Source organism: Salvelinus namaycush, chromosome 42 (genome assembly GCF_016432855.1).
Source record: "Salvelinus namaycush isolate Seneca chromosome 42, SaNama_1.0, whole genome shotgun sequence".
NCBI lineage: Eukaryota > Metazoa > Chordata > Actinopteri > Salmoniformes > Salmonidae > Salvelinus > Salvelinus namaycush.
In genome coordinates, this window is record NC_052348.1 from 13,438,166 (window position 1) to 13,465,954 (window position 27,789).

At 43.3% G+C, this 27,789-nt stretch overlaps 3 protein-coding genes across 3 annotated transcripts in view; 1 reads left to right on the forward strand and 2 right to left on the reverse strand.

The window, feature by feature from the left end:
* Positions 1-5,704: 5,704 nt before the first annotated feature.
* Positions 5,705-10,690, forward strand: LOC120034973 (ELMO domain-containing protein 2-like). The gene is made up of 9 exons (XM_038981696.1): positions 5,705-5,894; positions 7,126-7,273; positions 7,520-7,548; positions 8,321-8,418; positions 8,506-8,635; positions 8,797-8,930; positions 9,074-9,142; positions 9,421-9,554; positions 9,663-10,690. The coding sequence occupies exons 2-9, from the start codon at positions 7,129-7,131 to the stop codon at positions 9,821-9,823; spliced, it is 900 nt and encodes a 299-aa protein (XP_038837624.1). The 5' UTR covers positions 5,705-5,894; positions 7,126-7,128; the 3' UTR covers positions 9,824-10,690.
* Positions 10,691-10,767: 77 nt separating this feature from the next.
* LOC120034972 (mitochondrial uncoupling protein 2-like) lies at positions 10,768-15,242 on the reverse strand. The gene is made up of 7 exons (XM_038981695.1): positions 15,109-15,242; positions 13,931-14,067; positions 13,590-13,797; positions 13,239-13,436; positions 12,759-12,860; positions 11,923-12,103; positions 10,768-11,627 (listed from the first exon to the last, which is right to left on the reverse strand). The coding sequence occupies exons 2-7, from the start codon at positions 14,054-14,056 to the stop codon at positions 11,513-11,515; spliced, it is 930 nt and encodes a 309-aa protein (XP_038837623.1). The 5' UTR covers positions 14,057-14,067; positions 15,109-15,242; the 3' UTR covers positions 10,768-11,512.
* Positions 15,243-19,298: 4,056 nt separating this feature from the next.
* The window catches only part of LOC120035130 (TBC1 domain family member 9-like), a 34,642-nt gene continuing 26,151 nt past the window's right edge, over positions 19,299-27,789 (reverse strand). Inside the window, exons 11-22 of the mRNA XM_038981924.1 lie at positions 27,520-27,734; positions 26,675-26,792; positions 26,156-26,441; positions 25,500-25,629; positions 25,117-25,215; positions 24,852-24,920; positions 23,908-24,160; positions 23,700-23,765; positions 22,887-22,973; positions 22,607-22,675; positions 21,430-21,533; positions 19,299-21,272 (exon numbers count right to left, since the gene is read on the reverse strand). Coding sequence (XP_038837852.1) covers positions 20,478-21,272; positions 21,430-21,533; positions 22,607-22,675; positions 22,887-22,973; positions 23,700-23,765; positions 23,908-24,160; positions 24,852-24,920; positions 25,117-25,215; positions 25,500-25,629; positions 26,156-26,441; positions 26,675-26,792; positions 27,520-27,734 — 2,291 coding nt within the window. The 3' untranslated portion in view covers positions 19,299-20,477. The remainder of the gene's footprint in view (positions 21,273-21,429; positions 21,534-22,606; positions 22,676-22,886; positions 22,974-23,699; positions 23,766-23,907; positions 24,161-24,851; positions 24,921-25,116; positions 25,216-25,499; positions 25,630-26,155; positions 26,442-26,674; positions 26,793-27,519; positions 27,735-27,789) is intronic.

Sequence of the window (27,789 nt, forward strand, 5' to 3'; positions counted from 1 at the left end):
GTGTTGCAACCGAGGACAGACAATTTTTGTGCACTTCGCACTTCAGCACTCAGCGGTCCCGTTCTGTGAGCTTGTGTGGACTATCACTTCGCGGCTGAGCCATTGTTGCTCCTATACGTTTCCACTTCACAATAACTGCACTTTCAGTTGACCGGGGCAGCTCTAGCAGGGCAGAAATTTGTTGGAAAGGTGGCATCCTATGACGGTGCCTTGTTGAAAGTCACTGAGCTCTTGAGTAAGGCCATTCTACTGCCATTGTTTGTGTATAGAGATTGCATGGCTGTATGTTCGATTTTATACACCTGTCAGCAACGGCTGAGGCTGAAATAGGCAAATCCGTTAATTTGAAGGGGTGTCCACATACTTTTGTATATAGTGTATATTATTGCTAATCAATACAATATAGCGGTCCAAACAGGACATAGATTGTGTGAACACCCGACAACATCATTCATTGGTAATAAATTAGGCTAATACTGATAAAACAGGAGAAATACTGCTTTAAAATCCCAATGCAGTAAAGAAAAGTGACGTTCGTGTGTTTTATATATATTTCCACACTATGAGGTTGGAATAATACTGTGAAATTGCGAAAATTATGATAATGCAATTTTAGTGTAAGAGGTGTTTGAAAAGTCCGCCTGAAATTTCTGCCTGCCTGGTGACATCACCATGGCTAAATTAGTTAATAGACCAATAAGAAAGAGAGTTCCAAACCTCTCTGCCAATAATAGCTAGATTTAAATTTTCCCCTCCCAACTCAGACCACTCCCAGACAGTCCTAACAAAATTATTGCTTTAGAAATGTATCTTTGCTAAGAAGCAATATTTTGTTTATTTTTTACAATTAGAATTGAAGACAATTACAGTGAGGTACTTAAATTATTACCCAGAAATGATTTGATAATTAAATAAAAACTGCATTGGACCTTTATCACAAAATAATTGCACATTCTACATTTGCAAAATAAATACATTAAATAGTTTGAAAACCATTTTCAAAAAGCGTATCGTACAGTAGGATCAAATATATCTAGGAAGTCTGAGGTTTCCCCCCTCTTGAATTGACTGACATATTACATACATATCACAACGAATCACATGATACAATAGGTGAGTTGGGGGAATGGACCCTGACAATTCAATGGTCATATCATATCTCATTCTGAAATAGTCATTCGTAGGTCTGTGTGTTTCCCTGGAGATACCATATATTTAAAATACAATTTTATACAGTCAGTGACCGGTGACTAGAATGCATGGACTTAGCGATGGAGATAATGTAGCCGAGACATACATCTACTTTACCATTATGACATGAATTCCTTTAGACGCATCACATAGTAGAGAATATCCTTCTTTCTCATCTATCTCACGTTTCACTTCTACTACACATTTAGTAGGCCTATAGGCTACCCAATCCGTCTGTAGCTTTGAACGTGTCTATGCATTCGTCATATTAGGGTCTCCTCTCTCGAAAAAAATATCCCCACTGCAATTAGTTTCAACCACAGACAATCATCTTATGCTGTAGCCTACATTGATATAGAAAATACAACAATATCGTAGCCATGACAAAACAAAGGGAAGTGCGGATGAATGCGATGAAAAGATACAGTCAGGTGAGAGAAACAACATCATAACCATGTCAATTGACGATGCACATCCGAACCCCACTCCTAATAACCAACACATCAACACAGAGGAATTTCAGGACCCCCCCTGCGGCTTTACAGTCATATTTGACCTTGCGGAGGAATTCATTATTTGTACACATATTATCTTAACGACACTTTATTCAGACAAAGAGGAGACAGCTTACCTGGTGCGGTGTAGTCCCCGTATCATATCATATTCGGGGGTTGATTACTGCGCTATTTAGCCACTGTTTGTTCCCACAGTGCGGCTGAAGCCCCCGGCTGAATATCAATGAAAGAATTTCAAGCAGGTCTCGGTGACATAAAGCCGCGCCTTCGATCGGAGCGGTTCGGAATACAGGTCTGATCAGAGGTAGCCTAAATGATAATTGGGTCAAGCATGTAATATCGATTTTCTTCCGAGGGTCTAGCGAAGATGTGGCTGTGCGCTATGACTCATGCTTGTTCGGTTGGGTCCTCCTATACAAACAGTTATCATATCAAACTTGCTTTACGCTTCATCGAGCAATAGGCTACATTGTCATTGGAGCTAACAAATCGTGGTGTCACCTCTCTCTTTCTGCGAGATCGTGCTGTCCCGGGGGATGTCCACACTGCATTGTTTTCGGGATGCTCAATGACTGTAAAAGAGAAAAAGAAAAAAGAATGGGGGAAAAAATGGTATGAAAGAGAGGAGGACACAGAATTGCAGGGACATCAAACATAGAGAAAGCAGCATTTAATTACATATGATAGGCTAGTTATTTCCTGCTCTGGTATCATCCATGTTCCACATAAAAAATAAATGATGTTAAGCATTTGGAGCATTGGGCACTATATATCTAATCCCTGTAGACTACATACGGCATTGCTTGCTGAATGGGAACAACAATCTATAGGCTACATAGTGTCACTGCAACCCTGTCTGTAGTGTTGTGTTGAGGCAGTGGCAATACACTATCCATTTCCATCACTGTATGTGGATGTGACTGTGCATGCACTTGCACTGAAGGGGAAAAGCACCATAATTATGCCCTGTACTCAGTGGTGGTTCTAGCTTGTATGGCTCCCTGGGCAAACCCCCCCAACAACAAAAAGCACCATTCTGCACTAACTGTAATTTTTATTCAGACATTTGGAACACAAATAAATAATCATAACATTTAAAACTATATAAATATAAATATATATACAAAAATAAGACTCATAAATATCAAAAAGAAGTAACAAAGACAAATAGAAACAAATTGAAATATATAAATACAAATAAAAAGATAATCGAATTACACTATTACCCTATTCCTAACAAAAAACACACAAATTAAATTAAATTGCACAAATCCGTAAATCACACAAATAGAATAACACACTTATAAAGAAGAGAACCTGATTATTACACTATTGCACTTCAAACAAGAAACACACCAACTAAATTGCACAACTAATTGCATTGCTAATTGCATTAGTACTGTACAAAGTTAGAGGTCCGCTATTTGATAGATTCCCCCGCTCCCCCTACCTTGGGCTTCCAGTGGGGAGACCTGAGGTCCACCTACACCCGCCCCCTCTTGTACTTCTGAGTGGGAGACCTTCCCAGGCAGTAGCCTGCCTAGCTCACAAACTAGAATCAGGACGACCACTCCGACAAGGTTAATTGACCCACAGTCCCACACGGTTGATATCATGATATCATTGACGTGACGTGCAAATGAGCGATAGAAAACCAATCACGCAAATGTCACCATTTTGGAAAAAAACATTTGTGCGCGCCCCCGGCAAGATGCCGCCCCTGTCGGCTTCCCATGTCGCCTAGGCCTAAATCTGCCACTGCCTGTACTGTATGCAGTGGAGATGTGATGTTTCACTGTGACAGTACAGTACATGTGGTGCTGTTCGACAGCAGTGCACTCAGGGGGACAATGACTTTAGTCTAGATTTCCAGGTCAAATTAATCTGATTCAGTATCTCCATGTGTTGTCCCCCCTGTCATGTCCCCAATCCTCACCGCCAAGACACTGTGTTATGGATCATTGCTCCCTGGGAAGTCCAACTATGACATCACCCTGTTGAAGTTGAAATGTAAAATGGTTAAGGTAAGGGTTATTGTAATGAACACGAGGGGAGACAGAGAGCTGGTATCAAGCGCAGGGCGCAGCAGGTGTTTATTGTAAAGGGCCACAGTAGGAGGCAGGTAGCTGGGTCCAGGGGCAGGCAGAAGGTCATACACAAGGGGTCCAAAAGGGCAACAGTACAGGCAGGGAAAAGGCTAGTAACATAGTCCGGGAGATCAGGCAATAGGTTGATAACAGGAAATCCGATAGGCTAAAGTACAGGCAGGGAATAGGCAAAAGGCGTCGTTAGTGAGGCAGGCAAAAACTATCATACACAGGAGGAGTAAGTCACAGGGAAACCCAGTGCTCTGAAAGACATGTGTCAAAAAACAAACAATACCTCACAATGATGGGGTGCAAAGAACTGAACTAAATAGTGTGTTCCTCCTGCAGGCAGAGGAGGGTCGTTAGTGATTGGCACCACCTGGGCTCAGGGTATTTAAGCTGCTTCACTAACCACTTTTGTCTCTCTCTCTCTGCTCCTCCAGGTATGATCCTGTTTTGTTTGTTCCTTTGTAGTTTTACATAGTTTTAACTCAGTCATATTCACACACAGAAGTCTAGGACCAAAAGGCTCCTCAACAGCTTCTACCCCCAAGCCATAAGACTTCTGAACAATTAATAAAATTGCCACCGGACTATTTACATTGACCACCCCTCCCTTTTGTACACTGCTGCTACTCGTTGTTTATTATCTATGCATAGTCACTCCACCCCTATCTACATGTACAAATTATCTCAAATAACCTGTACCCCCACACACTGACTCAGTACCGGTACCCCCTGTATATAGGCTCGTTATTTGTATTCTTATTGTGTTACTTTTTATTCTTATTTTTTACTTTAGTCTATTTGGTAAATATTTTATTAACTCTTCTTGAACTGCACTATTGGTTAAGGGCTTAAGGGCTTGTACGTAAGCATTTCATGGTAAAGTCTACACTTGTTGTATTCGGCACATGTGACAAATAAAGTTGAATTTGATTGATGTGGTCAAATGTGCTATCGGAATCTATTGACATATATAGATACCATATAGATATAGATAAATATATAAAAATATATAATGTATAGATACATTATTGATTAAAATATATAGATAAATAGTTGAAGATACCTAGATTGATAAAGCTATATCATAGGTAAAGTAAAGTATCCATACATGCAATGTTTTTTTTTGCCAAAACATTAGTGTTTAAAAATGGGAGATTGACATGTCTAATTCCATACTTCAATCAAATATGAACACATTACTAATTCAAGGAATTTGTCTAGCTGTTACAATTAATACCTATGAACAGTGACCATGGTGGCTTTAGGGAAGTATTTTCACCATACATCCTATGCAACATCCGCACCTTCGTGTGGCAAGTATAGGAAATGCAGCTATTATAATAGGTTAGTGCCCTCAAATTCAACTCTGGACCTCGAAGCCAGTTCCACTGTTTTTTTCATTGTTCCCATCTAATCGGGGACTGATTTAGACCTGGGACACCAGATGGGTACAATTAATTAGCAGGTAAAGAAGTTTACTCCAAATGTTGTTGAGTTCCGTTTTGTTCTTAAATAGAAGTTGTAGTTCAGTCGTGTCACTCTTAAAAATAAAAATAAGCGTCTGGAAGAAGTTGGAAGGAACCCCACAAACTTCAGTTCACTTTAGAGCAGAATGTATCATTTATAGATGTGCAGCTTGTGCCAAACCCTTAGCAGACTATTCAGATTGAAATGGCAATACGTGGAAACCATACAATTAAAAGGAACTACAACTTCCGTTTAAGAACCCAACAACTTGTATGTCACGTTGAAGAGCGTTTGGAGTACGCGGTTTCTGTTCTGTTGCAAAACATTTTGCAACATAATCTTCGTATTGAATACAACCCAGGATTCCACCAACTCACCATACCCCAACCCAACAGGTGGCGCCAAAGGTAAAGTGGTACACTTGTGCGTCGAGATCCTATTAATCAAAGAAGAGGTTAGCCAAAAGACTTGTCAACATCACTACCTCAGTGGACACATCTCTTTCAGTTTAATCTGAGGAATTTGGCATTGCTAAAGTAAATAACGCTCACCACTAGGTCTATTTCTTGCTATCTTCACTCAAATCAAGGAGAAATTGCTGACATAATCCACCTAATTACTCGAGGTAAATATTGACAACCTGTTGTGATTGTGTAGCTAAGCTAGCTAACGTTAGGTAGCTAGCTAACGCTTCAAAGCCAGGTATAGCTAACTGTTTATTAACATGTAAACTTTCTTTCTGGGGTTAATTATCTAAATCTCTAACTGCAAGTATTTCACAATCATTGCTTTGCTAGCAAGCTATCCGTTGAATGCTGTTCCAGGACAGTCAGTTTGTTTGTTATAGCTAGGCTAGTTAGTGTTGTACCGGTCAATGAAATTACTGTACATTTTTAGTACCCCAACAACTAACTTAGAAACCTGAAGCTACTGTGCTGAAGCTTTACGGTGGAGGCACAGTGGCTGAAATGAGACGATCTACTACGAGTTGACTAGCTAGCTGTTAGTTAGCAGCTAACTAGCTGCTAAACAAAAGACAAGCTGTCAGTCGGCTAACAAAAGCAGTTATTTTGCCAAGCAAAAACCATTTGTGTAAATACACCTGTTAAAATAGGAGCTCAAATTACAATAGAGCCGTTCTGTTCATGTTGCAACGTGATCTCTCATTTCACCTCTACTCACTGGCAATCCTGGTTCAGCAGTGCCACAGCCTGCACCTGATTTCTAGGCTGTACTACTCACTAATTGGCTAAATGAATCACGCCTGGTCTCCTAACTAAGTAAATGACTGTCCTGGAACTGCATTCAACAGATGGCTTGCTAGCAAATCAATGATTGTGAAATACTTGCAGTTAGATTTAGATCATTTAGGATGGGGACACCGTGGAAAGTTACTGCTACGGTAACTTTCCAGTGATTGACTTGACATGACCAACTAGGCCTATCTGATGACATGCCATTTTAAGATTAGCTACGTATCAACCGTTCCTATTGAATATGGGGTTTTGTACAGAGTAGCCAATGATTGTTTTTGGGGAGGTCCTGCAGTACTTTAAAGACTGATAGCTTGAAGGTATCAATAGCTAACTCCTACTACAGAGACATTACCATCGCTGGAAGAAAAAAAAAATCAGCCATTAATTCCATTGCACGGCGTACAACTAAAGGATAAATCGATAGGCTTGTCTGGAGTACACAGGAATCTTTTTGGGTGCTCATTTGTCAATGTCTCGAAGAAGAGGCACGGCTCGCCATTGCAGTCCTACCAGTATGTGTCTTGGTTGACTCTTATGATTATGGTGTTATTCACTTGCCTTGTTGTATTTGGAACTCTTGCTGACATGTTTGTGTTGTAGACCATGTTCGGCAGCATCTGGGGATACTTCTACACGTCCTTCCTTAGATACTGGCTGAAGTGGTTCATCAGACAGGTGACAGGGAAATGCGAGCTGCAAAGGATTTGTGCCGGCTACAAGCCTGGGGCGCCCAGGACAATGAAAGCAGGTGAGGTTACATTCTAGAGCTAAATAGTGTTCATTAGGGTAACAGAACATGTTTTAAAACGTTTTGTTACGGAAAAACAACAATTGGCGTCTCTAATTGGACAAGTCCAGATAGTCCTCCCCGTTTTGCCTCCATTCGACGCCCAATGAACACTACCCAACCCTTACGAAAAGCAAGTTGTCAGTTGTGCTATTCATTATCATTTTGAACTGTTTTTAACCTGTCATTTGATTTTTCTTCATTCAGAATACTCACTCAATAACTCCAAATCTAAGGTAAATGTTGGAAATCATTCCTTTCACTTGATTTTTACTGAAGCAGGAATGCATGGTTGACTAGTTATCATACAGACAACCACAATCAACTGTTACATTTAACCCACTTAAGAAATCCATTGATCAGTACCGCGACGGTTGTTATTCTTGTTATGTTAAGCACATTCTTATCAACAGTTCATGGGCATTTCCATGGTAACAGAGATATGCGGAGACTCTGATTTTTCACTTTTAAAATGAATGGCAAACAAATACCAATGATTGCAAAGTTAAACAAACCATACAACTCTATGCACATGAATACTTTTAACAATTTCCACTGAATATTTTACAAAAACGCATTTAGTTGAACATTGCAGATGCAAAGTTTGTTAATAAAATGGCGGTTTGTGCTGTTGGTGTCGTCATTCACTTACCAAACCTTTGCATCTGCACTGTTGGAAGTCGTCGTTGTGCATAGTTGTATGGTTTTGCTTTACTTTGCAAATATTCGTTTTTGTTTGGCATCCATTTTAAAGGGGACAATGCTGAGTCTCAGCATCACTCTGTTACTATGGCATTTCCCCCATACATAGTCAAGGCAGTAGGTAATACATAATTGGTTGTTCCATCCTCTGACCTCATCGTGCGTGCTCATCGTGCGTGTTATGACAGCATAGTCTGTAGGAGAAGTACTAACACAAACTCTGAGCTATTACCATGGATGAGATAACTAATCACACCATCTCTCTCCTCTGTCCCTCTCTCTTCCTCTCTCCTTCCCTCTCTCCAGCTATTAAGAGCTGCTGTGGACGTGGAGGAGGATGGTTTGGAGAAGTATCTGGATCTTATCATGAGGGAAAAGAATGTCAAAACGCAGAGGGATCCCACGTCAGTCTTGTTACCCTTTACTATTTTATATATATTATTTAATATGATATGTATTGATGACTAATGTGTGTGTCTCTTTGGTCCTAGGTTTAAGGTGAATCTGAAGCTGTGTCTCTTACAAATAACGGGATACAGGAACTTATTCACGTCCGTGGAAGAGTTGAGGAAGGAGACTTTTGACTCGGATAAAGTCCAACACGAGGAAATGCTTTTGAAGGTACTGCGGCCGTTATTTTTTTTATGTCAATGACTAGCATGGAGCAATGGAGTGTTTCTGGATGAGATGGTTCAACATGACTGTTTCAAACTTTTTAATATCATCTCTATTTAAAGGTAAGTGTAAAGTATTAACAGGAATGGACTTGTCTGACTCTACAGTTATGGGACCTGTTGATGCCCGAGGTCAAACTGGAGTCCAGAGTTACCAAACAGTGGGGCGACATTGGTTTCCAAGGCGATGACCCCAAGACTGACTTCCGAGGAATGGGCATGTTGGGCCTAACCAACCTTGTGTGAGTTATGCTGTCTGAATGACTGTCCAGTCCTTAACAATCTAACCTTGCTCATCAGTATTCTGAAAAGTTGTATATTTTTTTTCTCAAGTTTAAGCTAGATTTCGTAACTTTTTTTAAATTCGTTATCTTGTTTATTACAGGTTCTTTAGTGAGAACTACACTGAAGAGGCTCGGCAAGTGCTGTCCCACGCAAGCCATCCCAAACTGGGGTAAGGATTACGTAATTGAACTCTGTTCTTTATATGTCAGCTATGGTTCTGTTGCATATTTCAGTATATTCACTCATCTATCAATAGTTGTGTTTTATTTAGCTTGCCCAATTACTGGGTGGGTGGAGTTTACACATTTGAGACTTTTCCATTATTCCTGAAGTGAAACCTCTGCCCGCCTGGGCACCAAACAAGATAAAACAAGCACACCCAAAGTAAGCCTACTTTGACAACATTTATAGCCTTTTAATGATTATCATATGTGTGTCATGTTTCAGGTACTCCTATGCCATAGTGGGTATCAACCTGACGGAGATGGCGTACAGTTTACTGAAGAGTGGTGCTCTCAAACCCCACTTCTACAACACTGTGTCTGGGAGACCCCAACTGCAGCACCTCCATCAGCTGTTCTGTAAGTGTATGCTAATCGCGCTCAACTCTGTTTGTCAGTAGCATAGGGGATAACTCCCTGCTTCAGGTTACCTAAACCCCTAACTCTGTCTTGGCCTCCCTGCTTTAGGTTACCTGGTGTACAAGTTTGATAAGTTCTGGGTGGAGGAGCAGCCCGAGAGCATCATGGAGTTCAACCACTACAGGGAAAAGTTCCACGACAATATCAAGATTCAACTACTGGACCCTGCCGTGGCCCTCACCATGACGGATAGTCCAAGAAGTAACTGACCAACCGACTGAACGGGTCTCGCTTGGACTTAATTGGGACCACCAGAACCTCGATACACTACAGCGTACTTCCAAATCTATAAGGGACATTTTGAGCTAGCTATCCCTTCGATCTTAGTTTAGACCCAATCTACACACCTTTTCTTTTTTTGTATAAATTAGTGACTTTAGTAGCTTTTAGAAATAAGTAAGACCAGGAGACTGGAATTCAACCCTCTGCCTCAAATAATGACCATTCCAATGCTTAAAATATTAAAAAAGATGAAATAAAATAGTAGGGCACTCGTTCTATGTAGTTGATTGGCTGTGTACTTTTCAGTGGACATGGAAAGGAATTACACAATAGTTTTAGAGGAAATGGAGATTGGTGAATAATATTAACTTGCTGGTAACTAGGTTTGAATTTATTTAACGAAGTCAACAAGTGCCATCTCGCATGTATTCATAATAACTTTGCCTACTCATTCTCGCATTTGTCCTTCTTGCTCAGGAATCAAATATGTGTCCAGAGAGGGAATTTATATCGTAGTAGACTTAAAACTAAGGAATAATTTGTTTACCTAATGCTCAATGGTTGTACTACATACTCAGACACTGAAAGCTCTGTGCATGTTTTAATGCGTTTGAATTGATACCGTCATTGTTGTCAATACATTTCAATAGGTGGTGCTGAGATTACTGGTTATTACGCCGCCGCCTATTCCACACATTCGTACAATATTGTCTTTGTATGGTATTTTGTCTGTTATTTATAGGCTGTGGGCCCTGATTTTTTTTTGAAGATGATTTTACATTTTGTAGACCCAGTATGGATCTTTGTAACGACTGACACATGCCCAGTGTTAATAAATTAAACTTCTAATGTGATGTTTTCGGATGAGTGTGTGATGACTGTCAGGCTGAGATTGAGATTAAATGGAGCGTGTAATGAACAATACAATGAACACAGACAAACAAAATAAGTATATTTATAAAGTTCAATATATTGCAAATTACCAACATCTAATTATTAAACTATAACTTATTAAATGTTTTTTGGGGGGAATGAAGGGAAACGGGGATACCTAGTCAGTTCCACAACTGAATGCATTCAACTGAAATGTGTCTTCCGCATTTAACCCAACCCCTCTAAATCAGAGCGTTGCGGAGGGGGCTGCCTTAACCGACATCCACGTCATCGGCGACCGGGGAGCAGTTCTTGTTGGGGCTTAAATTTAAGCACACAATACAAGGGAAGCCTTTTTCTACCCAGTCCTGGTAGCCTAGCAGTCGTTCCTAGAGTACTGTATCCTAACCCTAGTACACCTGATTTAAAGGAACGGCGGCTTGCTGATTAGTTCACATTTGGCAGGTGTGCTAAATACACTATAGAGAATGGCTAGAGGTCCCCAAGGACTGGTTTGAGACCGTAGGAGAAGTATAGGTCAAAATAAATAAAAATAGAGAAAATAAAACTATTCTCCAAGGTAGATGCACTTCAAATGCACTTTCATAACTCCTTTTTTAACAAAGGATTCCTCATTATTCATACATGCTGACAGTCGAACACATAAGAATCTTAACGTTATGGATCGTGGTCCATAGTATTCCTGTAGTCTACACTACATTGTTGGTCCAACTCAATATGGCTAGGGTTTGTGCGCTTGTCAATCCATCATTGCAAAGGGCTCTTTGCACGTAGGAATGAAGTTAACTTTTGTCCTCCATCTTCTTCTTTCCTACCATCATGACTCTCTTGAGCTGCTCAAACGACACAAACATCACAACGTTCCATGAGCCCAGCCTTAGAAATGAGGGCACAAATCTACAGGGAACAAGAGAGGACAAATGAAACATTAGTTGGCCTGTCTGGGAGAGACTTTCAACTAAAGATCCCTGCGAATGCTCCAAAGTTTTGCTTAGTAGAGTTCAGAGGTGGCTGCTGGGAGGAGCTATAGGAGGACGGGCTCATTGTAACTGCTAGAATGTTATAAATGGAACGTAGTCAAATGTGGTTTAAATATGTTTGATTCCATTCAACATCCAACTGCCTTGTTCTATCAACAGACTGAAGGACACCGGTCTGTTTGTACAGTGTGTGTGACTGTCTGTGAGCTCACCCTTTGTAGAAGGCCGTGGGTCCCTCTTTGGTGGCCATGGTCCAGGCACAGTTGATGGCACTCTTATACTGGCCCGGCGGAGAGTTCATGTATCGTGTCTTCACCACGTCCACCGGAGAGGCAATGCAGGTGGTAACGAAGCCGGCGCCAAACGCAGAAGCAAAATGGCACGGGAGGTTATCTGTGGGAAAACGGTCATCACAAGCCCTTTTGAAACACTCACAAAGATATCAATGGGCACCTATTTTCAGTATGATTAACGATGTTAGATTTTGTGGATACCATGTTTGTAAAAGTTGACTAGCCAGCTAACTAATTCGACCAAAAAGTGCAATTCGTTTCAATAGCCTGTATTTCAAACTCAACTTGCTAGCAAGCTAGCAATGACCAGTGCTAATTTGTTTACATAGAAATAGAATGACAACATATTGCTATGGTGAATCCATTATGACACGTATAACTAATCATAGTTTAAAGATTGAACCTTAGATGAACTAGTTGATAAACACTGATGTATAACAGAAATGCTGACACTAAAGTTAATGTTCAAGTAGTGCCATGCAGATACACTGTACTGTATAAGGCCTCTGTCTCAAGGCCTGCAGGAAACCCATATCTCTGTTTTATACCGCTTTGTTGTGAAAGGTGCAATAAAAATCAATTAGATAAATGTTAGCTCCCTGTTATTCCATAGCTGGACAGAATATTATGTACCAATATGTATACTGTTATCAGGCTTTCAAGACACATGAAGGACAAAAGAGCGAGCGGGCATGTGGACTTCTGCCCAGTCAGCTGTCTCGCTGTGACTGTATGCACCAATAGCACCCACTCACCTGACAACAGGTTGTGCCTAAGAATGGCCTCCTTGATGAGGTCATAGGTCACAAGCTCTGTGCAGTTGACCAGAGCGTTCCTAGTGATGTTGGGTAGACAGCCTGGAGTGAACAAGAAGCAGGTCGGTTGGTTAATAACCCCAATAGTTATACCAGAATTAAACCACTAGTCTATCATTAGTAAAATGCCCTAGAAAACTCAACAACCTTCAAAGCCAAGCTTTATTTTCAGATGCACTCAAGTTCTGTCCTATGGGATCATCAACTTTGCAGCATCTGCTCCAATCAATATCTGTACACTCCTGACATTGGATGACAGTGACATACTGCCATAGACAACAATCTTTGGTCTTTTCTATGCAAACAGTTCCACTACGGACAAACACAATCAATGGGGCTCAAGGTTAGCAGCAACACAACCAATGGAGATTGGTGTTACTGGCAAATCAACCGATGGGGCCCAGGGTTGTACTGACTAACCTTTCCAGAGCCCGCGGATGCCCTCGTGGTTGAAAATGTGTTTGTAGGCCTGCATGGTGCCCGTGTAGCGACGAGCCACCCCGGTCAGGTTGACCTGGGCCTGGAAGCGGACTTTCACCACGTCAGTGGGCTGGGCGAAAGACACAGCCATGGCCCCTGTGGTGCAGCCGGCCATGATACGGATACCAATATTTGCAGCTGGGATAGGACAGGGGCAGAGGGGGTAAGAGGGTTTGTTAAGTAATGAAAGGATGATGATTGAGGTACTATATGATGCTTCTTCTCTTGGTACAAAATATGTAACATATCACAGATTATTATCTCCGATGAATAATTGTTATCCTAATTTACTGTCTGCTCCGCCAGAGTAGAAGTTTTTGACGTTGTCATAGAAGCCGATCCTGATGGAGGCAAAGCACATCTGTCTCTGTAAGCCTGCCACCAGACCGTTATACAGCGACCTGGGCCCCTCCGTCCGGATCATGGTACTGATTGTCCCAAACACCCCCCTGTAGCGAATGCCCTTGGTAGCTTCCGACGCCACCTTCTCTCCCTGAATCTGGGGTTCACAAGTGTCAGTGTTAACGGAGGTCCCCACAAGAATCAGTGTTACAGGAGGTGCCAGTAAAATTCAGTGTTACAGGAGGTCAGACTCAAGTCTTCAGGGCTGGAGGTGGACAGTGAACCATTACCTGGAGTCTGACTTTGGCTGTATCCAGGGGAAAGGTGACCAGGTCAGCGATGCAGGCCGCTGAGCCAGCACTCAGCAGCTTCACCCCCAGGGTAGGGGGTGTATCGGAGGGCTTCATTCCCACCATGGTCCCTGGTACTGCAGACAGTGAAAGAGGAAGAGGGAAGGATGTCAACACTGCCACATCTATTCTCTCTTACCATCCTTGGAATTTAGGAAAATGCTGTGCATACTTAGGAAATTGTTGGGTAAATATGCCGGTCAATTTGTTGATTCGTATTCAAAAGTACAATAGCCTGTGCAGTGTGTAGACTATTGTTGTGGCAGGAGGGATTTTGTGATATTTGAAAAGACATTACATCATAATAACAACTGAACAGCATTGATTATAATAATCTATACAATCAACCAGATCAAATAAACATCAGTTATATATAGGGGTGGGTTGCACCAACATGGATTAACTCAAACTGGGTTTAATCAAGGTTTAAACTGGGTTAAATCAAGGTCCTTAACTGGGTTAAATCAAGGTTTAAGTATTAATCTTGTTGCACCACATTTTAAACCTAGTTTTAAATTAATCTTAGTTCAATTTAAACCTTCTTCTAAACTAAGTTTAATTTTGTTCTTAGTTTAAATCTTCTTGCTCCATTGTTTTAAAATCAAATTAAACTGTAGATAAGGGATTATTCTAAACTGCTCCGGCAGGAGGTTTAAATTGATAAAATGTCAGTGTATGTGCTTTATTATCAGTGTGATTAATGCTCTTGTGGATACCATGATTGCAAAAGTCAACTAGCCAGCTAACTAATTTGACCAAAAAGTATAGTTTTAATAGCCTGTATTTCAAACTTAATTTGCTAGCTAGCTAGCTAGCAAACTAGCAATGACCAGTGCAAATTTGTTTCCATAGAAATAGAATGAGAACATATTGCTATGGTGAATCCATTATGACATGTGTAACTAATCATAGTTTAAAGATTGAACCTTAGATGAACTAATCCAGGTTTAAAATTAAATGGTGCAACACATCTCAAAAAGAAACCAAGATTTACAAAACCTATATTAGGTCTAATCAACAACAACAAAAACTTAAACCATGTTGGTCAAATCAAATCAAATTGTTTTGGTCACATACACATGGTTAGCAGATAACAGGTAATATCTGAGAGTACTTACATTGTTATTAATCCAGTGGATTAAATTCCGTTTGACTAGCTATTGGTTTACTGCAGGACGTGAGAGCCCAAACTACAGTCCCAGGGAGCCAGCCCTAACCCTGAAACAAGGAGTTGTGCATCCTCGTATTTATTCGATTTTTTACTGACTTGCCACAGAGAGAGGCGTTACTGTGTACAGCAGCACGGGCCAAACCAAAGTCCACTCACTGTCAAGAAAGTCAACGTCCAAATCAACCCTACAGCAGCACACAGTTTCTAACATTTGTGAAAAACAACACATTTACCGGTACATTACGTTGTAACTACAATGCAACATTTAATGGGAATATTTCATTAATCCCAGTGCAATGTGGCAATATTCACCACTCATTGTGTAATGGTACCTTTTGGTACCTTTTGTCATAAACTCAGCAAAAAAAAAAACGTCCTCTCACTGTCAACTGCATTTATTTTCAGCAAACTTAACATGTGTAAATATTTGTATGATCATAACAAGATTCAACAACTGAGACATAAACTGAACAAGTTCCACAGACATGTGACTAACATAAATGGAATAATGTGTCCCTGAACAAAAGGGGGGTCAAAATCAAAAGTAACAGTCAGTATCTAGTGTGGCCACCAGCTGCATTAAGTACTGCAGTGCATCTCCTCCTCATGGACTGCACCAGATTTACCAGTTCTTGCTGTGAGATGTTACCCCACTCTTCCACCAAGGCACCTGTAAGTTCCCGGACATTTCTGCGCGGAATGGCCCTAGCCCTCACCCTCCGATCCAACAGGTCCCAGACGTGCTCAATGGGATTGAGATCTGGGCTCTTTGCTGGCCATGGCAGAACCCTGACATTCCTGTCTTGCAGGAAATCACGCACAGAATGAGCAGTATGGCTGGTGAAATTGTCATGCTGGAGGGTCATGTCAGGATGAGCCTGCAGGAAGGGTACCACATGAGGGAGGAGGATGTTTTCCCTGTAACGCACAGCGTTGAGATCGCCTGCAATGACAACAAGCTCAGTCCGATGATGCTGTGACACACCGCCCCAGACCATGACAGAACCTCCACTTCCAAATCACTCCCGCCCCAGAGTATAGGCCTCGGTGTAACGCTCATTCCTTCTACTATAAACTCGAATCAGACCATCACCCCTGGTGAGACTAAACTGCAACTCGTCAGTGAAGAGCACTTTTTGCCAGTCCTGTCTGGTCCAGCGATGGTGGGTTTGTGCCCATAGGCGACGTTGTTGCCGGTGATGTCTGGTGAGGACCTGCCTTACAACAGGCCTACAAGCCCTCAGCCCAGCCTCTCTCAGCCTATTGCGGACAGTCTGAGCACTGATGGAGGGATTGTGCATTCCTTGTGTAACTCGGGCAGTTGTTGTTGCCATCCTGTACCTGTCCCGCAGGTGTGATGTTCGGATGTACCGATCTTGTGCAGGTGTTGTTACACGTGCTCCGCCACTGCGAGGACGATCAGCTGTCCGTCCTGTAGTGCTGTCTTAGACGTCTCACAGTACGGACATTGCAATCTATTGCCCTGGCCACATCTGCAGTCCTCATGCCTCCTTGCAGCATGCCTAAGGCACGTTCACGCAGATGAGCAGGGACCCTGGGCATCTTTATGTTGGTGTTTTTCAGAGTCAGTAGAAAGGCCTCTTTAGTGTCCTACGTTTTCATAACTGTGACCTTAATTGCCTACCGTCTGTAAGCTGTTAGTGTCTTAACGACCGTTCCACAGGTGCATGTTCATTAATTGTTTATGGTTCATTGAACAAGCATGGGAAACTGTGTTATTTGGATTTTTACGAATTATCTTTGAAAGACAGGGTCCTGAAAAATTGATGTTTCTTTTTTTGCTGAGTTTACATAGCTATCTACCACAGAGTATTTGGAACCACTGGGGCTCTTTTACTCTGTTCACCACACAGCTACCAGCAGACCTATATGAATAGCAGAAGTATCAGTAACACGAAGATGGGTTTACTGAATGTAATCATTCACTTCATTACACCAATATGTTGCTTATCTACAACATGTCTACCAATAACATCAGTAACGTGCAGGGGACCCATCGTACCAGCTGTCGAGAGGCTTGTCTAAGCTCTCAGCCAATAGGAGTTAGGGTGTGAAGGACAGGGGCTTAAGGTGGGAGAGTTTAATTGACTAACAGCCAGATTCATGACAGTCTGTCAAAAGGTAACTGGTGTTCCTGATGAAATTGTGACAGACCAGGTGAGATAGTTGGCTTAATTTCGATTGGCTGCCTATTGATAAAGAGGTTTAAACATACCAGGCTGTAGTGTTCAGTCTGGTTTAACCAACCACTATGAACAATTTTTTATTTTTAGGGGGACAAAATGTTTGAGCACATGTTGGAATGGACTGATGTCCCAGAACCGTTCAAATCGTAATGCTGGTACATGTGGAGTGAAGAGTTTGCCTCTCGGTCAATATGCAGAGGTGACAGAAGTGGGAGGGTTGTGACGTGAACTAGGGACTAAAGGTCAAAGGGACTGATAAGAGTATTGCCTTACAGCAGGGTGTTTTCCAGCTCTCCCTCTTCAGCTCAGCTACCTAGAAACACCCCCTTCTTATGTAAAAGACTTAGAAAAAATGACCCTGGGGCTCCCGAGTGGCGCAGCGGTCTAAGGCACTGCATCGCAGTACTAGAGGCGTCACTACAGACCCGGGTTCGATTCCGGGCTGTATCACAACCGGCCATGATCAGGAGTCCCATAGGGCGGCACAAAATTGGGCCAGCATCATCCGGGTTTGGCCGGGGGGGGGGCGGGGGGGGGGGCTTTACTTGGCTCATCGCGCTCTAGCGACTACTTGTGGCGGGCTGAGCGCCCCCATGCTGACCTCGGTCGTCTGTTGAACAGTTTCCTCAGGCACATTGGTGCGGCTAGCTTCCGGGTGTTAAGAAGCGCGGTTAGGCTGACCACCCAGATTCATGGTAAACACACAGGAATGAGAACTTGATAAACAGAACATTATTGGTTAACGTATTACCCCTGTTGAAAAAGAGGAAAAACCGGTGGAGTATAAACAGAAAACAATCTTGAAAGCAAGAGGGAATTGAGGACATTGTTTGCTACCATACATAAGACTATGCACCTACCGTATAGGCTCTGGGATGAATGGTAAAACCCCCCCCGCTATAATTCAGCATCATACATTATGATTAATTAGATGTTTATGATTTAATAGATCAAATTCTTTATCCTAACAACAGAGAACATTATTTAAAATCCAGTGTTCTACATCAGTTTCCCAAAGTCGGTCCTGAATCAAGTGTGTAGTGCAAGAGAAAACAGGTGTACCCAGGGGGGCCCCAGGACCGAGTTTGGGAAACCCTGTTCTACATTCTAATGACCTTTGAATCCATAATTTAGGGACATGATGCGTTTGCTCAGGTCCTGGGATGAACAATATTACATAACTGCAGTAAAAGGAGGACAGAGAATGACGTATTAGCAGACCAGTTACAACTAGACGTCAGTTAAACACTTCAACCCAATCCATTACTACGTTAATGGATTAATCATTGCTAGAGAATGTGCCCATATGCATTACAATGGCAAGCTCTTATTGGTCAACCCGAACCACACCCCCAAGCGTCTGCAGAGCAGCACAGCAATAAGAAGAAAGCGAGAGATTTCACAAACCACCTTTGTGTGACAAAGTCTCTATTTCAGCATGTCTCCCACGCTGACACTGCGCACCATTGTCAAAGCTAGAGAACTGCAAAGATGTTTGCCATTAACCCATCGCTTCCTTTTACTGAAAGGTTGAAAAGAGAAAGGTATTTGCAGTGGTGGCATCAGAGATGGAAGAGATATTCTACTCCCTTATTTTTGTTTCATATGGAAGTCAATGAGCTGAGTAGACCAGACCCAAATGCTATCGCATTGGTGTCTATGGGAGAGCCACCCCCTTAAGTAGACAGGAACTGACCATTCTTTCAATGGTAAACAGCCTGAGTGAAGCATCTTTATTTATCCTCATCTTTGGAGGCATTACAGGATATTGGGTCTGATTCTGGAACATCCTCTTCTTCACTAGAGGGTGCTCTGTCTCCATCTCTGTATAGATATGTCTTCCCCTCTCAATGTTGAAACTGAGTTTATCAATATTTATCCCAGGCAACCCTAATTGATGAATCCCATAAAGAGACATGAGACATTTTTAATATGTAGCGTAGGACCGTTCATTCTACACTTTTTAATTAGTTGAAGTGGTACACTTAAAATCATGACCTTTGTACATGACAAAATCCTTCACATTGGAACAAAAAATATATAAAAACAGCGTAAAAATATACAGAGCAAAAAGTTCTAAACATTGTTAAAAAAAAAGAAGCTTTTGGAGTGTGCTGACGATGAGTGCAGGAGTGGCACAGAAAAAAGGCAGACAACATGCTTATGGAATTAAAAAGGGAAGATGTTGTAAATGTAATTTGTTCCTGATAAAACAAAGTGCGTGTGCTCTACAGTTCAGTATGCAGGCTAAGCTACCACACAAATTAAATCTAAACAGTGCTTTCCTTAGTGAATTTACAGAAGTACATCTAGTCAGATAAAGCTTTCACCACCATTCATATTTCATTCCAGTGCAAGTGTGGGTTATCCTGAAGAGGCTGCAACTAATCTTTCCAACTCTAGAAGTACAGTCACTTCTTCATTGTAGCTAACAGATGCTACCTGTCTTACCCATTGTTTCTAGTGTAAATTAGCGGCTAATAGATTAGCAGCGAGTAACACTGCACCACAGATTGCTGTTAGTCCATTAGCCTAGCGGCTAATGAGTTAGAGGCTAACAGAACTCTACAACGACTGAGCAGTGTTTTCCTCGGGGACTGTGACAGGCCACTCCTGGACTGGGCTGGTGGTCTGTAAGACTTAAACATCATGATACGTAGTAGTCTAACTGGTTTAGCGATTATTAGTAACATGTATACATGACTTCATATAAAGTACAGCAAGCTCAGCTAATACATGTACAGTACACACCACATCTCTGCCTGAATTCCTTTTGAGGTCAAAGGTCAATAAAGCCCTTTTTGTCCTTCCCTGGTCCCTCTGCTGAACAGAATCTTCTAACCCTAAAGATAAAACAGGTTGTTGACATCTGGTAAAATACATTGCTAAGAGCAGTTTTTTTTTCTTTTTTTCTTTTTTAACTCTTTCAGTATGCACACAAATGTTAGACTTTTCAGTTCTAGCAGACTGTCATTCTTGTCACCCAACAAAGAGGAGAAGACTGGGTTCTCACGTACATTTACATGACATGTTTCCCTGTTTTCCGAAGCAGTCAACCTACAGAGCAAGAGTCAGTCTCTAAATTCTCTCTTTTCCATTGAGGCATTAGTTACCCAGACAGGGAGATCTCATAGTCGCTAGGGAACAGTAGGGAGCACCCCACTTTCCTCACATTCTTGGCATTGGTGATACGTGCGGTCACCTCCACTGGCTTCTCAAAGTAAAGCACCAGGGCCTGCTCAGTGAGCACCGATGCCAAGAACTGCTCAAAGGTGATGGCCCAGTCTTTATCTATGCTGGTGCTGTGAGGCAGCCCCCCATCTCTGCCATGGGGCCCACCTTCACCGTGAGGCCCGTTCCCTCCCCCTCCACCATGGGGCCTGTTCTCGCTGCGCACCAGGACCGTGTCGTCATTAATGTCCTCGCAGTGAAGCTTGTCGTCGAGCTCATGGGAGCCGCCGCTGAGCACAGAGTAGGACGACATGGACGTGTCGTCTTTGGTCTCGTCATCTGAGATGAGCATGGAGGACGATGTCCCTGTGTCCTTCGGGGACGAGTCCTCCAGCTTAATGTCCTCCATGGCAGACAGCTGCTCGCCCCTGCCGTCCCTCTTCGCAGGGCCACACGGCCTGGCCTGGCTCTCCTCCCCCTCTCCCTGGCCCCTCTGCTGGAAGACACCCCCAGGCTTGGTCCCTCCATCGTGGGCTGGCCCACTGGTTTTGGCCTCCTCTGGATCGTCTTGGTCCTGCTCCTCCTGGTCCTTGGAATGGCAGAAGAGCTTGCCCACCTCGCCCATCTCCAGCAGCAGGCTGGTGACGGTGGCCGTGGCGTGGTACAGCTCCTGCTCCTGGGCGTCCTCGCTGAACATGTTGTACAGTGTCTTGCACAGCTCTATGAACTGGCTCTGAAGGAGAGAGAGGGGAAGACATACAGGTTAGACTGGGAAGGAAGATGAGGTAGATTCATTGGCAAGACACACACAACTTCATACACAGCCACATTGATCAAGTGGACTCCAATGACTCCCCCTGAGGAGGTGGAGTGGTTGTTAATGCTTTTACCTGGTTGAGTTTGGGCAGATCCTTCATGTTGTCCAGCTTGTTCTTGGTGCCCTGGTTCCACAGCCTCAGGTAGTGGCGGTAGTCAGGGGTGTGCAGTTTCTTCACTGTAGAAACAGAGGTGGCCGTTAAGAGTTAAAGCTAGCAGCCTGGCACGCTTTGACTATTTATAGGAGGCCATAACAACTAATGTATGTGTTGTTGTCAAGGAGACAGTGTTGAATGAATAAGAGAACATGCACCAATAATGCCCTCAATAAACTGAAGTGGCATGCAGGCCTAGCTTGGGGACCATTTAACATGCGACACTCCCAGTTGCACTTTGAAACTGTTCAATTCTATTAGGAATCTATTGCTTTAATGGGAATGTTATTGTCTGGAAAATCAGTAAGTATATCGTCCCTAATCAGCAACCGTAGACAATTTTTGCTCCAAGAAAACATGATACATAGAAAAGTAACAGTGCTTCCCCTTTTCATCCCAGAGTTTTGGGATGTGTGCACACACACGTGTGTGTGTGTGTGGAGTCAAATATGGTTTGAAATCATTTCAAATAGGAGGGAGATGAGAGAGAGGTGAGATGAGGGAGAGGGAGAAGGTGAGCTGAAGGAGGTGAGCTGAAGGAGAGGGAGGAGGGAGAGGAGGAAGATGTGAGGAGGGAGAAAGAGGTAGGAGCCAAGATGAAGGTGGAAGGGGACTGCACCAGCAGAGGCCATACCACTGCCCCAGCCCTAAAGACCAACAGTGGTGCAAGTGTCTGGGCCTGTTGAGACACCAACAGGGACTGTACCTGAATGATCAGCTGAGAGCCCACCCCTCCTTGCCCTCTCTGTGAGTAGTAGCACCAGGTTTGGAGTCAATTCCATTTCAGTGTAGTCAATTCAGGAAGTATTTTTTTCTCATAGGAGGAAATTAGGAAATTGGAATTGATATTGGAATTTTTGTTTACTTCCTGTATTGACTGAGTTTAAATGGAATTGACCCCAACCCTGTTAGGTACAGCTAACTTCCTTACAGTGAGATGAGTGTTCTTGAGGTACAGTAAATAAAGGCCTTTGCAACAAAAAAAAGGAACATGAACAGTAGACCTTGTGGCTTAAGGTACTATCATTTAGATTGGAGCATTTACAAACTAGCGATAGATACGCATGTCTCATAACTGTTTTATAGCAGTGCGTACCTTTCTCAGTCTTGAACGTGACCCTGACAAAGCCATCATCCTTCTCGCTCTTGCACTTGGGGTCAAGGCCTGGAGGAAGGGAAAGGTCAAGAGTGCAAAGGTCAAAGGACACATTAGGAAGTTATCTGAAGAAGAAAAAAAAAAGGTGAGCGCCATGAGTGTGACTGATTTTGGGCACATAAGGCTCTGGTCAACATTAGTGGACTATATAGGGAAAAGGGTGCAATTTGGGGTGCAAACATTGTGTAACCTCTGGCGTGTTGATGAGGACATGGCCTACCATTGGAAGTTTCCGGGGTGATGTCCTCAAAGAAGTACTGGGTGGCCTCGAAGGCAGAGTCTGGCTCCTCCTGCTCATGGGTCACCTCTGGGAGGGGACAGGAAGATACAACATTTTGGGCCTTATCATTTTTATTATAATTGATAGCATTTATATAGTGCCTTTCCAGATGCTCAAAGTGCTGTAAGGGGCGTTATCATAACGCCTCAAACACTGCAGTTGAAAAAGTGTAATATAAATTGTATCCATTTATCATTATCTTTCCATCGAGGCCTCACATCCCAATGTTTGATCATAAGTCTGAAATGAATGTCTTTATCAGTCATTTCTGTATCCTCTTCTTGCTAAACATCTGTTAGTTCTCAACATATATTATTCTGCCAGAGACCATATTTCCATGTTTCCTTGTGGCTGGCAAAGGAAAAAAGCTAACCCCATCATTACAAGAACCAAAACAATAGCTGCTTCAGGCTTTGCTGTTATACAGGGAATTAACGGGAGCTGAGCCAGAGAGCCATGAAAGCTCTTCTGATTGAGAGGTAGATTTCCAGCCGAGTTAAAATACTGCTGTGTGAGTCTTGAGAAGGGAAGCTGCGGTTGGTGCTCCATATGCTCAACCAAGCGAGGGAGAGAACAAAATAATTCATCTTTCCTCCTTTACAGTAAATAAATCCAATCCCCTATCCTTAAAACAGCCTCCCCCTCACTCAGTTATGACAGCATATAAGGAGTATAGATTTCCCTCTGGACTTCTTTCCCTCTCTGTGAACAGTACACACACACACACACACACACACACACACACATACTTACCAGGAATCACATGCATCTTGTACAGGAGCTTCAGTTTCTCAGTCAGATCCCCATGGCATAAAACACCTGAAATACACCATAGATGCGATAATTTGTCATAACATTTCATTATGTCTATATAGACTTAATATCCATTTTGACCATTTGCTACAATCATTTGTTAACTTCTATTTGATACACCCCCTCACCCACCTCCACCAATACTCACTCAGTCCACTAATAAACTCCCGGAAATTAATCAGAGAGTCTCCGTTATGGTCCAGGAGCCTGAAGAAGCGCAGGGCCAGGGGGTCTGCGTGGGCCCCGTTGACAGGGGCCCAGGGGAAGAGCAGGGAGAACAGCCCGCTGAACTGCTCCAGGTCGATGCGGTACTGCTCCAGGTAGGGCAGGCTGGGGTCGTGGCGCTCCGTGGGGTTGCTGCCACCCGTTCCGCCCCAATAGCAGCTGGTCAGGTGTTCCGCCTGGAGAATGAAGATGGTAGAAATAGATTTGATAGATTCAATTATAGAAATAGATTCAACAGGGTTTTATGTGAATGAAATAAATATATTACATTTATATAGCAGTTTTCTAGAAAATGTTGAAGTATAAAGAAGCGAGGTGGAATGAGACCAAATGGTGATACCTATGCTAAATGTGGGAAAATGTGGTCGCCCACGGTGAGGAAATGCATATAGGTAACGCTGAATTGCTTTGCACAATGTTTCTAATGGATAAGTACTTGATATCAACAGAGAACAATGTGAACATTGCACAACATTGGGTATTAAAAGTTCTCTACTTCTCACATCTTATACCAGCACCCTTGACCATTAGAACTGTGCTGAAGACTCATCCGTCTTTCTCCATGTCCTCTAACAGGACTGAGCAGTGAGCATCCGTTGTGTTAATGGATGAAGAGTAAAATGCTGTTGCCAGGGTTTTAGGTCTGTCTCTATGGATATTAAGTCCCGGCTCCAATTATAGCCCATAATTCAGCGTTGCCGTGGCAGCAGGGCACTATGTGAGAGCTAGGAGAACTGAGACTCCCTTCCAAAGAGAAAGGGAGGCTGAGGAAAAGCAATACAGGAAGAGATGAGTTCCTTTAAGTTCCTATTGGTTAGAGGTCAGTTCCTTTAAGTTCCTATTGGCTACAGCATGGCTGTCACTCACCTTGAACAGAACGTAGAGCTCCTCCAGTTCGTCGATGTTGAAGGCAGTCTCCGTGACAATGGTTCTGACCTGAAAGAGAACAGTGGATTTAGGAGCTGTGTGAGGAGATCAGAACTAACCAGCATTGAATACAATCAGTAACACACACTCCTAAACCTCTAAAGAACATCCCTGAGTGCAGAAACAATGGCTTAAAATGACTTGAAATCCTCCACACCCAACATCTGGTGTACCATACAGTGTGTGTAATAGCAGGGGTCGTTACCACATTGCGTTTGGTGGTGTCCTCGATGGTCTGGATGACCCTTAGCCTCTGTTTGAAGCGCATCTGCTCGATCACGTCTGCCCGGATGGAGCCAAACTTCTACAAACAGCCACACGGGACCCAGAGAGAGAGGTCAACACTGCTGCTATCCTACGGCTGGGAGATTCACTGAGACTGCATAATCACCAGCCAGAGTAAAGGTCAAAACAGAGTGACAGTTCTACCAGTGAATACATATGGGTCTAGGAAGCAGGGTTGGGCTGAATTCCATTTCAACTTAATTGACTGAATTGAAATGGAATTGACCCCATCTCTGACAGATTGAAGGAATGATTGAATGACGGGTGGATGGACAGTGCCCTGGTCATGGTGCGAAGACTCACCTCGTAGGAGCTGCGGACCAGCTTGAAGATGTCCACCTCCGGGTGGGGATCCCCATCGTCTGTCAGCAGGGAGTGCAGGTGGGGGATGGGAGGCAGGGTGCTGTCCTTATTGGTCACGCTGTCCAGGTACCTACACACAAATGTGTCACACATCCAAATCCTTTATACTGACAGCTTATCAATATCAAGCTTTAATTGAATTAAGAAGTGTTCTTATTGCAGTGTTTCAAAACAAGATGATCTCTCGTGTCACTTCCGCCAACACAATTTGACCTTTGACCCGACTCATGGGGTCTGCTCTGAGTGAAAAACTAAAGTAGCATGACTGACCAGCAAACCCGTGTTGAATGACCTAATTGGTTATGGTTAGGATTAAGGTCAGGGCAAAGGCTAGGGTTTTAGTTTAGGTTAGGTTCAGTGTTCCAGTCATGAGTTTGCCTACCAGTCATGTCCCTTTAGTCCAGGGCTGTTACAATTCTGGTACTGCAGTGCTAAAACCCTTCTGGTTTCATCAGACCTGGTGCACCAGGTGAATACAATTAACTACCAGGTAGAAACAAATCAAGAAGTGTTTCTGCCCTCCAGGACCGAAATTGAAAAGCCCTGTTTTAGTATCTTTGGCCCCTTGTCAGTCTTCCACCCCCACCCGTCCTCACTTTCCCAGCACGGTCATGGCCTCTCCATCGTCCTTGGCCCCTAGCAGCTGGTGGATGTTGGCGTGCAGCACGCTGAGCGCCAGCTGGAAGATGACCTTGATGCCCTCGTAGAAGAAGCAGTCGACCACCACCACAGCACTCTCGAAGGGCATGACACTGAGGAACAGGGTGAGGAACCAGGAGAGGGAAATGGTAGAGATGACTCCCAGGTCCTGCATGCAGTCGTAGAGTTCAGGGACGTACTCCCTGGCCAGCTCCTCAAAAACACCCTGGTCTACCAGAGCTCCTGGAGAAGAGGAAGTGGGAGGTTAGCAAGACAGAAAAAAGAGGCCTATGCGGACACTGATACAGTAAGAGGGAGAACGATGCCAACACAAAGACTGAGGGACACATACCTGAACACAAAACATAAAATAGAGACACTGAGACCAAGTTAAAAATGCAGAGGCAAACACACCAGTCGACCACAAAGCCACCCATTGCCCTACTACAGCCTCATTCCAGAAGTTTCCAACTGACCTACGACCCTGGTGTTGTAGTAGTCAGGCAGCATCCGCTCACACAGAGCCACCAGCAGCCAGAAGGCCTCCTCCTCTTTAGCATACAGCAGCAGCACCGACGTCACAATGTTCATGGCCTAGGAAGAACCACCAAGATTATTCAGAATAATACATTCAACTTCTATAGCGTTTTTCTTTACAGAATCTCAAAGCCCTTCAAAAAGCAAAACAAGAATCAAAATAAACAGCTGTGACAGTAGGTATTTTCAGCCTGAGTTAAACGTCTTCAGAGTTTCAAGCTGCCAACAGATGGACCGGCAGTCAAGAGGGAATCGCATTGGCTTCGACCCGCAGGGGGAACCAAGATTAGGGACCCGCAGGGGAGTCAGGACAGCTATAGAAGTGGCAAACTACTATGTGACTTAACCCTTTATAAACTGAAGCGCAGTGTGAATGATTGTGTTGTAAAATAAGTGTGTGTGTGTGTAACAAGCTCTCACGGTCTCACTGCAGAATCAGATGTTTGTCCACAAACATAACATTTTGAAGATTAGGCATTCATTCCGAATGGTTAAGTTAAGGGTTAAGGTTTGGGATAGACAAAAATAGTGCTTAGCACTGGGATTGAACACGTGACTTTCAGAGCCGGAGCTAACAGTTTATGCCCATCCGCCATCCCTGTCCACAGGACTTAAAGGTAATAGCGCCAACATTGCCCCTAGAGGCCGGTTTTGAAGTAATCTCGTGACGTCCTGCTTACCTGGACGGACGTCTAATTTGGCAGTGGATCTTGAGCAACAGGACTGGTGCGTCTGTGTGCGTATACTATATACCATGTGTGTATACTATATACCATGTGTGTACCTGGCAGTAGCCTATGTTGGGGTTTCTGAAGGCGTAGGCAGTAAGGACCCTTCGTAGGGCAGCGATCCCCATCTCGTTCTGGAAGGCTGGGTGTTCAGGGAGGGAGCGGTGCAGGTCTCTCTCGATCTCCTCCGTGGCCAGGTTGTACTTCCCCATAGACTTCTCTACCAGGTCCTCATAGTAGCCAGGGTGGGTCGCCATCTCATTGATCGCCCCTGGGGGGGGGGGGGGGGGGGGGATATAGTGACCACAGTTAGTATAGCGTTAAAC

Bases quoted from the DNA above. Each gene is read 5' to 3' on its own strand.
- LOC120034972 (XM_038981695.1), bottom strand. From the start codon at position 14,056: ATGGTGGGAATGAAGCCCTCCGATACACCCCCTACCCTGGGGGTGAAG. The intron at 12,104-12,758 runs GTGAGTGGGTGC...GTTTTCCCACAG, and splicing joins TAGGCACAACCTGTTGTCAG to ATAACCTCCCGTGCCATTTT. The intron at 11,628-11,922 runs GTGAGCTCACAG...TGTTCCCTGTAG, and splicing joins CCCACGGCCTTCTACAAAGG to ATTTGTGCCCTCATTTCTAA.
- LOC120034973 (XM_038981696.1), top strand. From the start codon at position 7,129: ATGTTCGGCAGCATCTGGGGATACTTCTACACGTCCTTCCTTAGATAC. The intron at 7,549-8,320 runs GTAAATGTTGGA...CCCTCTCTCCAG, and splicing joins TCAATAACTCCAAATCTAAG to CTATTAAGAGCTGCTGTGGA. The intron at 9,143-9,420 runs GTAAGGATTACG...GTCATGTTTCAG, and splicing joins GCAAGCCATCCCAAACTGGG to GTACTCCTATGCCATAGTGG.